Here is a 13,978-nt window from a genome sequence, read left to right on the forward strand (position 1 = left end):
AGCCAGATGTGTTTATATGTGGGAGAAGTTTCCTTTAATGGAAATTTCTGCTATGGTTTTCCCAGACTGAGCATGTTGTATGAAGCAGTATACTCAGTGGTTTTGTGTTACAGTGGTTTTGTTTGGTGTGGACAGTCTGTCTTTGTCTTTGAGTTCCATATAACGAATTGATATGGTGACCACGTGCTGTCAACTTCCTAAAAACAAAGACCATGAAAGTGGACTGTATGACACACTAAAAAATGGTTGTTTTAAAGGGATAGTTCACCCAAAAATGAAAATTACCTCATGATTTACTCACCCTCAAGCCATCCTAGGTGTACATGACTTTTGTCTTTCAGACGAATACAATAGGAGTTATATTAAAAAATGTCCTGGCTCTCTCAAGCTTTATAATGGCAGTGAATGGGTGTTGAAATTTTGAAGCCCAAAAAAGTGCATCCATCCATCATAAAAAGAACTCCACATGGTTCCAGGAGATTAATAAAGGCATTCGGAAGCGAATCGATGCGTTTGTGTAAGAAAAATGTCTATATTTAACACATAAACCGTAATATCTAGCTTCTGTTAACTATCATACATGCATTCATGAAAAGGTGGCGTTCCAGCAGTTGACGTTCCAGTGAAAACCAAGTTTGTTTTCCAGCAAAGAAAAACCTGTCTCCTCTTGGCTTTTGTATCAAAATCCTCATTTTGTACTTGGAATTCATGACCTGTGTTTTGTTTTGTTTTCTCCTTTCGAGCTCACGCTATGCCTACGTCCTACATCCTAACCCACCTGTGTGGAGCACTTTTTATGATGGATGGACCCACTTTTTTGGGCTTCAAATTTTCAACACCCATTCGCCCCCATTATAAAGCTTGGAAGAACGTTTTTTTTAATATAACTCCGAATGTATTTGTCTGAAAGAAGATTATACACCTAGAATGGCTTGAGGGTGATTAAATCATGGGATTATTTTTATTTTTGGGTGAACTATCCCTTTAAAAACTATTCACTTAAAGGTTCTTTGCGGAACAAAAATGGTTCTTTTTGGAACACCCGATTTGGAACCTTTGTTTTTGCTCTTTGCATTTGGCGTCATTTGTGTCAGGGGAAATTTTTCATTGAATATTGACTAAAGTTCACCTTCTTCCTCTCACAAAGCTGCTTTTTGAATTCAGAAAACAGAACATGCATAGCTTTTTTGAGCCCTGATCTGTCATTATATGGAAAAAGCAGCTTGTTTTGTGTTTCATGGAATAAAAGAAAGGAATATGGTTTTGGAAAGACATGAGAGTGAAGAAAATAATGGCTGGAATTTCAGTTTTGGGTGAACTTTTCCACTATGCCTGGCTTTCCTTACAGCTGGTGATTAATTGCATGGGGATTAACAAGAAATGTAATTGCTAGTGTTGCATTACTGTATTGCCCCGGTCAACGGGTTCAACTTCCCCGCTTAGGTATATTATTGTTTACCAGGCATTCTGCTCTCGGCTGTGCAAAGCTACAGTGCTGTCATTCAACATGACGTGTCTAAACAAGCTCTAGTCTCCAGTGGTCTTTCAGAAGATCCTTTGAAGACTGCTTTGAGTTCTTATGCAAGCTGCTCGGTCACATGGCTTTACACTATAGGGGTTTGTTTGCAAGGAACTTCTTTATTGGAGAGCTCAGATTAGTTTAGTTCATTTTTTGCATTTATTATGTTCATACAAAGCCTACACAACACATATTAGGTATAAAGTTTTCACTTTTAATTTGAAAGTCCTGCAAGTTTTACTGAAAGGGACGTGACGTACAAAACCAGAACTTTTAATCCAAAGCTTAACATTCAGCACTTCAGTAGAGCTTTGCAGATGGGCCTCTTCCTTAGTGGTGTTTTCAAGAGATCAAGTGAATGGCCTCCTACTCAGAAAGTGGACCACTTAACTTCTAGTCCTTATGGGATTTTGACCCTGCCAAAATGCTAATGACACAGGTTGGGTTTAAAGCTACAGTGCGACTGAAACATGCTTTGATTCCATTGTGGGATAGCTATATACCATGCCATAAAGTGCAAACCGTACATTAGTTTAATTTTTTAGGTCAACTGTGGAGCAACAATTTGAAAAGCAACCAAGTTCAAATGTTTACATGCTTATGTAAGCTACCTGAATAACCAAAATACTGGTTTAATTGCTTTTAAAGCTAACTCTAAGGTTGAATGCTGTGACAGTAATGGAAGAATTCACTTTAAGTATGTAGAACAAAACTACACGCCCTCAATGCATGAGCCAAGCCCTCATGTGTGTGTTTGTGTGGTGTATGTTTCCGCCCTGTCAATTCTCTTGGTTAATCTGGGAATTTTTTGACGCTGTAATTCATGTATCTCTCACTCTGGAGTTTAAACACAGAGATAATCTGCAAATCCTAGTAAATTCCTATAGAGAAACTACATTTTTAACAATAGCATTTAAACCTAAAGCAGTATCATTTGTGTTTTACCTGTGTTGGGTAGTAATAATTTTTTAAAAATATTGTAGGAGTTTTACTGCATTTTTAATCAAACAAATGCAGGTCTTAAGTGACTTAAAAAAGAATTTAAAAAAATCTTGCCCAGAATTCTTAAATGGTGGTATAAATATCTTACTGTTTTTGTTTATTATTTTTTTAAAAAATTAAATAGAATATTAAAAACACAATTTTACCTATTGGCTTAATGATCAAATTTGATCAAATAAATGCAGCCTTGGTAATAGTGCTGGCAAACGATTATTGTGATTAATTGTGATTTAATCTCATCCAAAATAAGTTTTTGTTTACAAAAGCTGTACCGTGTAGATTTATTATATATAATATTATATATTATATTATATTATATATAAAATATATATACTGTATGTGTGTGTATTTATATATAAACAAAATATTATTTATATTTATATAAATACATAATAAATATACACAGTACACACACATTATATAAACAAACACTTAAATTTTGGATTAATTGCAATTAAATATAGTATATAAAAAATATAGTATAAATAAAGTATATATTTTGAAAAACTTCAAATTGTCTTTTTAAATTGTAATTTTTATTTTATTCAGTTACAGTAGAAATGGCCCCTTTTTCATATTTTCAGTAGTGCTGTCAAATGATTAATCACGATTAATTGCATACAAAATAACAGTACACAATTTTTTTGATTATGTGTGTGTACTGTGTATATTTATTATGTGTATATATAAATATACACACATGCATTTGTATATTTAAGAAAAATATGCTTATATATTGAAAATATTTATATATATTATCAGTTATTTGAATATAAATGTATACATGTAAATGCATGTAAATATTTTGAAAATAAATACTTGGAGTGTGTATTTATGCAAACACAATAAATATACACAGTATTCACACTGTATTTTGTAAACTAAAACTTTTATTTTGGATGTGATTAATCGTTCGACAGAACTCATTTTCAGGTATGTTATGTTGCAAATCATCAGTAATTTGAATCATCTCAAAGCTGCCTGGTTTGGTTTAGAGCTTAGCTTATGGAGGAATTTTTAAAATCCCTATAGAGCAAATGAAAGGGAAAAATACCAAGCGTGCTGCATTTGCACTGTGAACTGCTGGTGTACTCTGTCAATGTTAGCCTGATGCCTGAGGTGTCTTTCCATGAGAAATATGAACTTGCTTCTTAAAAAACTGCCTGACTCATTGTGTTATTTCCCTGTAACAGTTTGAGCCGCAGAAGTAATGGTGCATCATTTAAAACTGCTGAATGCCTGGAGAAACATGCGCCACTTTAAGCATCTTTACATTCGTAAGCAGAATGTGGTGGTCTCATTTTGGTCAGCAGTTTTTCCCCATGTCTGTCCATCTGTAGAAATGTGTTTTGGAGGCAAAACATTCTGTTTGAGAATACAAAACATTCCCAGAATAGATGTTAAGCACGGATATATACGCTCTCTAGTGTGTTTCTCTGTAAAGAACTGTATGTTTTCAGGAACGAGGTGTCATGCAGGTTCAGGCATATGCACATGAGTTATGTAAGATAGATACATGAGTGTTTATTTAAAAAAAAAAAAAACACACATGATGTTCCTGCAGGTACGATGACACTGCAGGTGCGTAATTTCGGAAAGCTTGTGTTCTGTCGGATCTCAGAGCCGCAGAGAGATTGATGGGGTTTCCGCTCACAACCGGCAGCAGTGACGTTAAGAGTAAGGTCTCTGTCCGAACACGGAGCGGCGAGCTGTACTGACCTAATTCTTCCCACACTAACTCTGTGACTGGGTGTTAAAAGTCACGCTTAGTTTTAAAGAATCTGAGCTGACTATAACAGACTCCTACTGTGTCATTCCACTTTTAGCCTGTACCCGTGTGCTTTTAATTTACTGTAAATTTGTTTCCGGCTGTTCCAAAGCAGCATACCACACTTCCTTCTGGGCACAATTCATAATGCGTTTGTCAATTTGAAGGTTTAGATTATTTAGCCTTTAAAGGTCCACTGAAGTGCTTTGAAACACACAGTTTTATTCTGTCATAGACCGTAAAAAAAGAGGGACCCGCATCTCAGTATGGCCTCTGTAAATGACGTCATTTGGAGCCAGAGTCTGGGCAGTAGAGATTTGTTTGGAGTCCGAGTCTGCGCAGTAATGTTGTGAGGTGGAGCCGTGGTATCAGAGTCCCGCCCAAACTCCCACAGACCCAATCGCAAGGTCATGACACCACGCCCAATTTCTATAGCATCAAATAACCAAACCTTTTAGAAAAACGAACGCTTGAACATACATCGCCGTCATCTATGTGTTGACAGAAAAACAGGGCCATATCAAGCAGCACTGCCCCCTTTTTTTAAATAGCCAATAGCGTTTCGTATATATATCAGCTTGGGTCAGAGCTGTTGGGCTCAGTGTTGCCAAGTTTAAATTAGGCTACTTTTACACTGTTGCCGCGGGTAGTTTTTGATGCCCACTGGTTGAAGCGACCCCAATAACGTCATATTTATTCCCTGAAATACGAATTTACCAGGGGAACTCTGACAAAAAAACGTGTATTTTATTCCCCGGAATGCGATTTTTAACAGGGGACCCCCCTCGAAACGCGATTGGGTTAGTTTTGAGTAGCAATTGTGCAGGTTTTTCATTTGAAAACCTGGCAACCCTGGTTGGGCTATGTAAAGCCGCATTTGATGGCGTATGACAGCCACAATCTTATCCATATCGCTATAAAATATAGCATTTTGTGTGGAATTCAAATGGGTCTGATACGTTTTGTGGTTTGCGCCGATTTATGCATATGATCCGCTCCATGCTATCTTGTCTCTGGACCGGAGCAGACCATCGTGTGAAGCAGCTTGTGTGAAACCAGTCTTCTTTCGCCCCAGTGAAAAGCATGTTTACACTGTCTGAATCATTCCCTATCCCCTATATCGTGCACTACGTGCAATTCACCACATAGAAAATGCTAATTCTGTGAACAAGTGACCGATATCAGCTGCAGCTTCTACGTCTATTTATAGTGTAGTGGGACGGGACGCTTCAGAATCTAGAGAGCGTTTGATTGGACAGAGTTTGATGAGAAGATGAAGTGCAGGGTGATGTCATCAAAATCATTGATTCATATTGGTGGAAGTTAGAGACTAAGTTTTGAGTGCGTAGATCTTCAAAATGCGAATTTTTCATTGTTTTTAGAACAATGAAGTTTATAGATAAGCTTAAGGCTAACATATTCATACACAGCCAAAAATACACAGCTATACACTTCCATTTTGATTTTATGGAGACTATAAATACTACATTAATATGTATTATATGGAGATTAGATGAAAAGAAAATACCAACTAAACGATGCGTCATCAGTCGGCCATATTGGCAGCGAGTGAACATAAATAATGCCACTGAATCCAACAAAACGTTCATATTTTGCTGATTGTTGCTGCTGAAAATGGTCAGTTATTGTCTTGTTTTGGGGTAAACTGATTGGTCGGACCAGGAAAAGCATTTGGAGTACTATAGACTGCCAAAAGTTATAACAAATTAAGGAGAAGAGTGCCAAAAAAACTGTCTGGGGAACAAAAGGCATTTGTGGTTGGCCAAACTGAACCAGGATTTCCAGGGCAAGAATCTTGACAACATCATGTTTTTTGATTTTTGGTTCGCGTGACAAGGCAAAACCAAACTTAGTTTGCCCCAATGCAAAGCATATATACACTCACTGTTTGAATCATTCCCTATTCCCTATATCGTGCACTACGTGCAATTCACCACATAGAAAATACTAATTCTGTGAACAAGTGACCGATTTCAGCCGCAGCTTCAGCGTCTATTTATAGTGTAGGGTTTCTAAAGAGAATTTGATTGGACAGAGTTTGATGAGAAACTGAATTCAGGGTGATATCATCACAATCGTTGATTTATTATTGGCAGAAGTTAGAGATTGTAAGTTTTGAATGCTTATATCTTTTAAAAATGCAAATTTTGTCATTGTTTTGCAGCACACTATCTTACAGATATTTTAAGACTGACATATTCATACTAAAAGCCACAATAAATTCAATTTATATTTCATGGGGACTATAAATACTACGTTAATATGTATTATATGGAGGTTAGCTTTTCTTAAGACAGTTAGTTCCCCAAAGAGATTCATATAAACTCCTCAGTCAGTTTACTATTTAGAAGTTTCTTCCTGCAGACTGTTTTCACAAAGCGGCATCAGTCGGCCATATTAGCAGCAAATGAACGTAAACAATGCCACTGAACCGAACAAAACTCGCATATTTTGCTGATTATTGTTGCTGAAAATGGTCAGTTATTTTCATGTTTTGGGCTGTACTAATTAGTCAGACCAGGAGAAACATTTGGAGTACTATAGACTGCCAAAAGTTACAAGAAATCAAGGAGATTGCAAGAAGATTGCAAAAAACTGTCTGAGGAACAAAAAAGCATTTGTGGTTGGCCAAACTGAACCAGGATTTCCAGAGCAAGAATCTTAACAACATTCATGTTTGTTCTTATTTCCAGTCAGGGAGGTGAAATATTAGATTAATATCTTAATTAATACTCCTCGTATGTATCTTTACCACCTATTAACTTTGGTTTGTCAAAATATTGCGCCCTTTCCTGCTTACTAAGTCCTCTTCTGTATGATTTAGCAGCTTCCACACGTTTTTTTCCCATGGTTTAGGTGCTAATGTACATTAACCATGCAATACATGCTGTTGTTTACATCCAAGTAACTGACCAAATCGTGACACAAGTGCAAACCCTTTATATTTTGTGTTCATTATTCATGAACGGTGAGATTAGCTCTGCCTGCTACAGTATTTTCTCATCTTTGCGTTCATCTTCAGCATCTCAGGCTTCTGTTAACGGCCCTTTTCAGTTGGTTTATTAGCCGAGTTAAAGAATTTGTTGTGTTTTACTAATAGTTCTAGAAGTTTTTCAACCATTAGTCAGAAGTCTCTCAATGCCAAACCCGAACTAGTATCCAAAAAACCATAGTATTACTACTGTATTTTTAGTTATGCACACATTGTCCTTTTAAGTGTCCCATTCAGTACATTTGTATTCACGTAAATAAACCTGAATCCTTCATGTTCCAGCAGCTTCATCCCCTCGTTTCGTTTTAAGCTGCTATGCATGTTTTTGTGAATTCACTGAACCATATTTCATAAATTACCCCTCTGGTGACATGAATGGCAGCTATTGTCGGATTCCCATGGCAACATGTCTTGCTTATTGTTCCAGGTGTATTGCATTATTTATTGGTTGTGCTTATTTTCATGAACATCATGCTGAATTGAACTCTGACAGTTCTGATAACTGGTTTAGTGTTAGAGTGATTTGATTTCAGCCTTCTTGGCTTTTTATATTCCCCACCAACGCATAATGTATTTGCCTTCATTTTTAAATAGAAACGGCACCGTCAGGTAGATATTATTGGTTCTTGTGCTAAAAATATCTTTGGTAATTTCATCATCAGGCAGACATTTCCAATAAGGTAGAATTTTCTGCGTATTAGCACGCTGGTAACCGGTTTTTGGTATGAAAATACTGAACAATATTTGCTTTGAGATTTTTGAGGAAATCTCAAAGTTGTTTTGGTGTGCAGGAAATAGGGCGTAATTTAGCCTCAGTGTTTGTTTCAGAATTCATTTTCTGGCTTTGCCTCACTGGATACCTTAATAGGCTTTTATGTTCTATGCAAACAGATTTAACTTTAATTGACACGCTTTGTTAGCTCTAATGACTGCAGTATCAGCATTTATGATGACCTCAGTGTGTACAGTATGTGTGATTCTCCTTGATGTTCAATGACAGGATAATGCAAGCTAATCTCCTCTTCTATTATTTTCTCCCCTCAGGACCCTGCGGGCATATTTGAGCTGGTGGAGCTTGTGGGAAATGGGACCTACGGACAAGTTTATAAGGTAAATAATGCTGTTCGATAAGTCAGATCTACCCAGTTCAGTCTCAGAAACATGTTTTGCCTCAGCTGTTTGCTTCAAAGTTTTCCCTCTCCCGCCCTCAAAGATCTGCACTTACCTGTTAGTGGCTCAGCAGCTCTTGCGTTACACGTGTGGTATGCTCAGACATGTCAAGACTCGTATGTTTTCTTATACTTCTTCCCATTTCTATGAAAGATCATTCACCCCCTACAACTGATCAAAAACTAGCGGGTGTGAGTCAGATTTTTCAGTCGAAAAATACTTAAGTGCATTTTTGGTCAGGGTGATTTGTTTGTAAGGCGTAGCTTTGCAAACAACATTCAGGAAAATATCAGGTTTAAGTTGCTAATGGTTATTATGATGGTCTGAACAGTTTGGCTTGATGTTTCTTTTTTTTAGGTTTTAAGGTGAACAGACTCACGTCGTTCCTTTAGTCTTCATCCACAGCGATCAGAGCACTAATTCGAGTATGATTGATGTGTACTGAGAAGAGAATACTATTGATCTGCTTTTTTAAATAAAGAGATTGACGATCAAAGTGTCAGATTTGACGTTTGGAGACTGAAGCCACGAGCGGATGATGTAGGAGCAGTTAAGCGGTCTGTCAATCTGAACCGGTGTCATTATGCAATACTTTTAAAGGATTAGTTCACCCAAAAAATGAAAATCCAGTCATCATCACTATTCATTATTACTCATCCTCATGTCATTCTGAACCCATATGAGTTTTTTTTTTTTTTTTCTGTGAACCACAAGAGGAAATGGTAGATTATTTATACCACTCTCTTGTGTACATTGAACAGGGTTCATACAAGGTGCTTAAAGTGCTTGAAGTACTTGAATTTGACTTTTTAAAATTTAAGGCCTGGAAAAACCCTTGAAAATAGCAGTATTCCTGAAGAGGTACTTGAAAAGTGCTTGATTTATTGAAAGATTATGTATCTAGGAAATAAGTGTTTCATTTTTTTAATAAGCACACATCTTTAATAATTCACACAATTCAAAAAGCATACTACTTTTTTCGCTTATTTCAGTTAATGTCATAAAACTAGCGAGCTAAGCCAGTAGTAGTACTGGAAATTCGCTGAGTAAGCGGTGAAACGCTTTCGATGAAGATGTGAAAAAAGGAACAGATGAATCAAATCAATTGAGTCATTTACACTGGAGCTGCTCCAATTGATTCAAACTTGTGAATTCCATCATTCATTTCTAGTGATTCACTAGCAAAAGCCTGATCAAATTAAAAGAGACATTCATTTTTGAATTTCAACATCACAAAAAGCATGTAGTGCTGGGTGAAAGGGAGATTTTCGAAACTCTGAATGAGTTAAACCAATGCGTCAAAATGATTCATTGTTTCGAAGCGCTCCAATCAGATCGTGTATTGCAAATAATTTGTTTTAGCTCAGGACTTCAAATCGCATATTGCAAATCATTTGATTTAGATTGGGATTTCAGAGCAGGTTCGTGAAACGTTTGACTTGGATCGGGACTTTAAACCGTGTTTCATGAATCATTTGATTTGGATTGGGACTTTAAACCATGTATCGCAAATCATTTGATTTAGATTGGGACTTCAGACTGGGTTTGTGAGTCATTGACTTGGATCAGGACTTCAAACCGCATATCGTGAATCATTTCGCAAATTGAGTGATTCAAACAAAATGATTCAAAGTTCCGATCTAAATCAAATGATTCACAATACGCGATTTGAAGTCCTGATGGAATCATTATTCCCGAACCATTTCCTCCGAAGTCCGCGAGTATCGCAAATCATTTGATTTAGATCGGAATGGGTTTGTGAATCATTTTGTGAATTGAATTATTCAAATCAAATGATTCGCGATTTGAAGTCCCGATCTAAATCAAATGATTAGTGATACTTGAAGTTCCAATCATAGTCAAATGATTCGCAATACGTGATTTTAAGAACCAATCGTTCGCGAATCATTTGATTTAGATCGGAACTTCCGAACGCAAATCATTTGATTCAAATCGGGACTTTTCTGCAGGTTCGCTAATCATTTGATTCAGTTTGGGACTTCGGAGCACGTATGATTTTTTTTTTTTTTTTTTTTTCCCAGTCTTTTTTTCTTAAACTGTACAAAACATGAAACAATTAAAGCAGTACAGTTATGAAAACAAAACAAAGAAAGAAGAAAGTAAGTACACATAAATACAAATCTCTTAAGAAAATTAACTGTGGTTTTACTGTTGTAAAAGTTTAGTAAACTTGTAATACTTTGCATGTGCTTCACTTTATTTTTGCCATTTTGTTTTATTAGTATATTTTTATTTATCTGTGTTTTTTTTAGAATTTGAAAGAAGACATTGGATAAATAAGATCTCTGATTGAAGTCCTTGAAAATCAAAAAAAGTTTTGCTTAAAGTTCTGGAATTTCTTTTTACAGTATACAAACCCTGAATCAAATAAACATACAAACTGATTAAAATGACAAACAAGCACTGTAAAACTAATTCATACAACTTGTATGCTATATTTCAAATCTCCTGAAGCCATATGATAGACAACAGATTATCAAATCATGGCATCACCTCCACTGCAGCTGTGAAATTTAATTTGCATTTGTAGTTTCAAAAGTAGTTTAACATATTGATGGCTAAGTACGTTTTCAGTCAATAAAATAGCCTATGTGATGTCAGTGGTTCAACCGTAATTGTTTTTGTACGCAATGAAAACAAAAATAATGACTTTATTCAACTATTTTAACAATGTTCTTACTAGCTGTCTGACATGTGTTGTACATGCATATAGAATTATTAGACAAATAAAAGAAGTGAAAGAGGATGTGGTTGTGATTGTCGCTTTAAAGTCCTCGGAGAAAGCCGCAGTTAGCAGAAGTTTTTTGGGCTTGACATTGAGCTCTCTGTGCGAGTGCAGTCAGTATGCTGAGAAAACCAGTAGGAGGTGTGATTCTGAGGTGTCGCCCACTTGTGAAGGTATATGGAGGGGTCATATCCTATCCGGTGCTAGATTTTATTTCCCTCAATCTTGCATGACGAATATGTTGTGATAGATTTTATCTCCTTTTAATGGAAAATGAGACAGATGCATCACAGCAAAAGATAAACTCTGCTAATCAAACGGGCACCCTTTGTGTATAGTTAGCATGTGTTAATGAGAGCGAAAGAGAAACGGCGTGAAGAGAGAAAAAAGAAAAATCATGTGAGACAGTGGAATTTGCTAATTTGTCAGCTGGATCGTACATAACTGTACTGTCATTCCTTATTAATTGACTTGTGTGCTCATACCATTACCAAGAATTCCTTTGCTCATAACGGTGTCTTCTGAGCGCAATCTCTGAGTCGTTATCCGCTTGTTAAGTTGTGACGTAAGGAGAGCCGTTTCCGGGTCCAAGCCTCTACTCGTTTCACTTAAGAATAACAAGTGAGTAAAAGCCGTTCATAAGAACTGTTTATTCATATTACACATTTAAGCAAAACATTTCAAAACCCTATGGCGTACACTACAGTCTTTTTGCTCACAGTGTCCCAGACACAAATATTTTAATGATTTGTAGAACATGAATCATTGTCTGGCCATGTAGGATTTCGGTATGGAGGTAAATTGTGAGTGTATATTAGCACCATTTGTTGCTTTCTTGTGGCATCTGATAGAGCGTTTGGACCCGGAAGTGGTGAATCGTGATGTCAGACTTAGCAAGCGGATAGGATCTTGATGTTCTTAAATAGGTTTTGTGACATATGTTAGCTTAAAGTCCTTTTACTATTGTACTTCCAAACGTTAATACTTTTAGCTGATATATGCATTTTAAATGTCCTGTACCTTTCTTCTGGAGACAAAAATATTGATGACTGATCCTGCACCACACAGATTTTTGTCCGGTCAGATGTTCTTTTGAATGAGTGCCCTTCCCCCAATTTCAACTGCCTTCGACCAAAAAGTAGTCTTTCTGCATTTTTTTTTTTTTTTGTTTAATTTGGGAAAAGAAAAAGGTAAACTATGAAAGCCTGTTTCTGCCATTCAATAAAAAATGTTAAAAGGTAATTGCAACATCACACAGTTCAGATTTTTTTCTTGTAATTGCGAGTTTGTATTTTGAAATTCAGATTTTTTTTTTCCTCTCGCAATTCACTTTTCTCGCAATTCTGACTTTCTTTTTGCAGTTCTGACTTATTTTCGATTTTGAGTTTTTTTTCTCAGAATTGTGAGATATAAACTCGCAATTCTGACATTTTTCTCAGAATTTTGAGATATAAACTCACAGTTATGACTCTCGCAATTCTCACTTTCTTTTTGCAGTTCTGAGTTTTTTCAATTTTGAGTTTTTTTCTCAGAATTGTGAGATATAAACTCGCAATTCTGACATTTTTCTTAGAATTTTTCTTACAGTTTTCTCAAAATTGTGAGAAACTCACAATTCTGATTTTTTTTCTTGCATTTCTGATTTTGCAGTTCTCGCTTACACTTCTGACTTTTTTTCCTGCAGTTCTTTTTTTTTTTTTTTTTTTTTTTTTTTTTTAACCTCGCAATTCTTTTTTTCAGAATTGTGAGAAACTTGCAATTCTGATTTATTCTCGGAATTGTGAGTTTGTATCTTGAAATTCAGATTTTTTTCTCACAATTCTGACTTTTTTCCTCATAATTGTGAGATATAAACTCGTAATTCTGACTTTTTTTCTTGTAATTCAGTTTTTTTTTTTTTTTTTTTTTTTTTTTTTTTTTTTTTTAGAATTTTCAGATATAAACTTCAATTGTCTTTTTGTGATAAACTCGTAATTCTGACATTTTCTTGCAGTTCTGACTTTTTTCAGTTTGCAATTGCGAGTTTGTATCTTGAAATTCAGATTTTTTTTTTTTCTCGCAATTCTGAGTTGTTTTTTTTGTTTTTTGTTTTAAATTTGAGAACTTTCAGAACTCGCAATTCTGTCTTTTTTCTCAGAACTGTGAGAAACTTGCAATTCGGATTGATTTTTTTTTTTTTTAGAACTGTGAGAAAAGTAAATTCATAATTGTGAGTTTTAAAGTCCAATTCTAAGGGAGGAAAAAAATATTCTGACTTTATTTCTCGCAATTGTGAGTTTGTATCTTGAAATTCAGATTTTTTTTTTCTCACAATTCTGACTTTTTTTCCTCATAATTGTGAGATATAATCTCATAATTCTGACTTTTTTTTCTTGTAATTCCAACATTTTTCTCAGAATTTTGAGATATAAACTTCCAATTGTCTTTTTTCTTAAAATTGTGAGAAACTCGTAATTCTGACTTTTTTCTCACAGTTCTGACTTTTCTCGCAATTGTGAGTTTGTATCTTGAAATTCAGATTTTTTTTTTCCTCGCAATTCTGAGGTTTTTTTTCCAGTACTTTGAGAAATTCGCAATTCTAGCTTTTTTATCCTCGAAATTGTGAGAAACTCGTAGTTCTGACTTTTCTCGCAGTTTTGGCTTTCTTTTAGCAATTCTGACTTTTTATCTCACAGTTCTTTTTTCCTCAGAATTGTGAGAAACCTGCAATTCGGACTTTTTTGGGAGTTTGTATTGACTTATTTTTTTTCTTAGAACTGT

At 35.5% G+C, this 13,978-nt stretch overlaps 1 protein-coding gene across 7 annotated transcripts in view; it reads left to right on the plus strand.

The window, feature by feature from the left end:
* tnikb (TRAF2 and NCK interacting kinase b) overlaps positions 1–13,978 on the plus strand; it is an 83,942-nt gene that overhangs the window by 7,464 nt on the left and 62,500 nt on the right. For all 7 annotated transcript variants that reach the window (XR_007825678.1, XM_051098815.1, XM_051098818.1 and 4 more), the window contains exon 2: positions 8,347–8,412. Coding sequence is in view for 6 of the 7 variants with exons in the window: in XM_051098815.1 (XP_050954772.1) it covers positions 8,347–8,412 (66 nt within the window). In the remaining variant the exon portion in view is untranslated. The remainder of the gene's footprint in view (positions 1–8,346; positions 8,413–13,978) is intronic.

Source organism: Labeo rohita, chromosome 24 (genome assembly GCF_022985175.1).
Source record: "Labeo rohita strain BAU-BD-2019 chromosome 24, IGBB_LRoh.1.0, whole genome shotgun sequence".
Taxonomy (NCBI): Eukaryota; Metazoa; Chordata; class Actinopteri; order Cypriniformes; family Cyprinidae; genus Labeo; species Labeo rohita.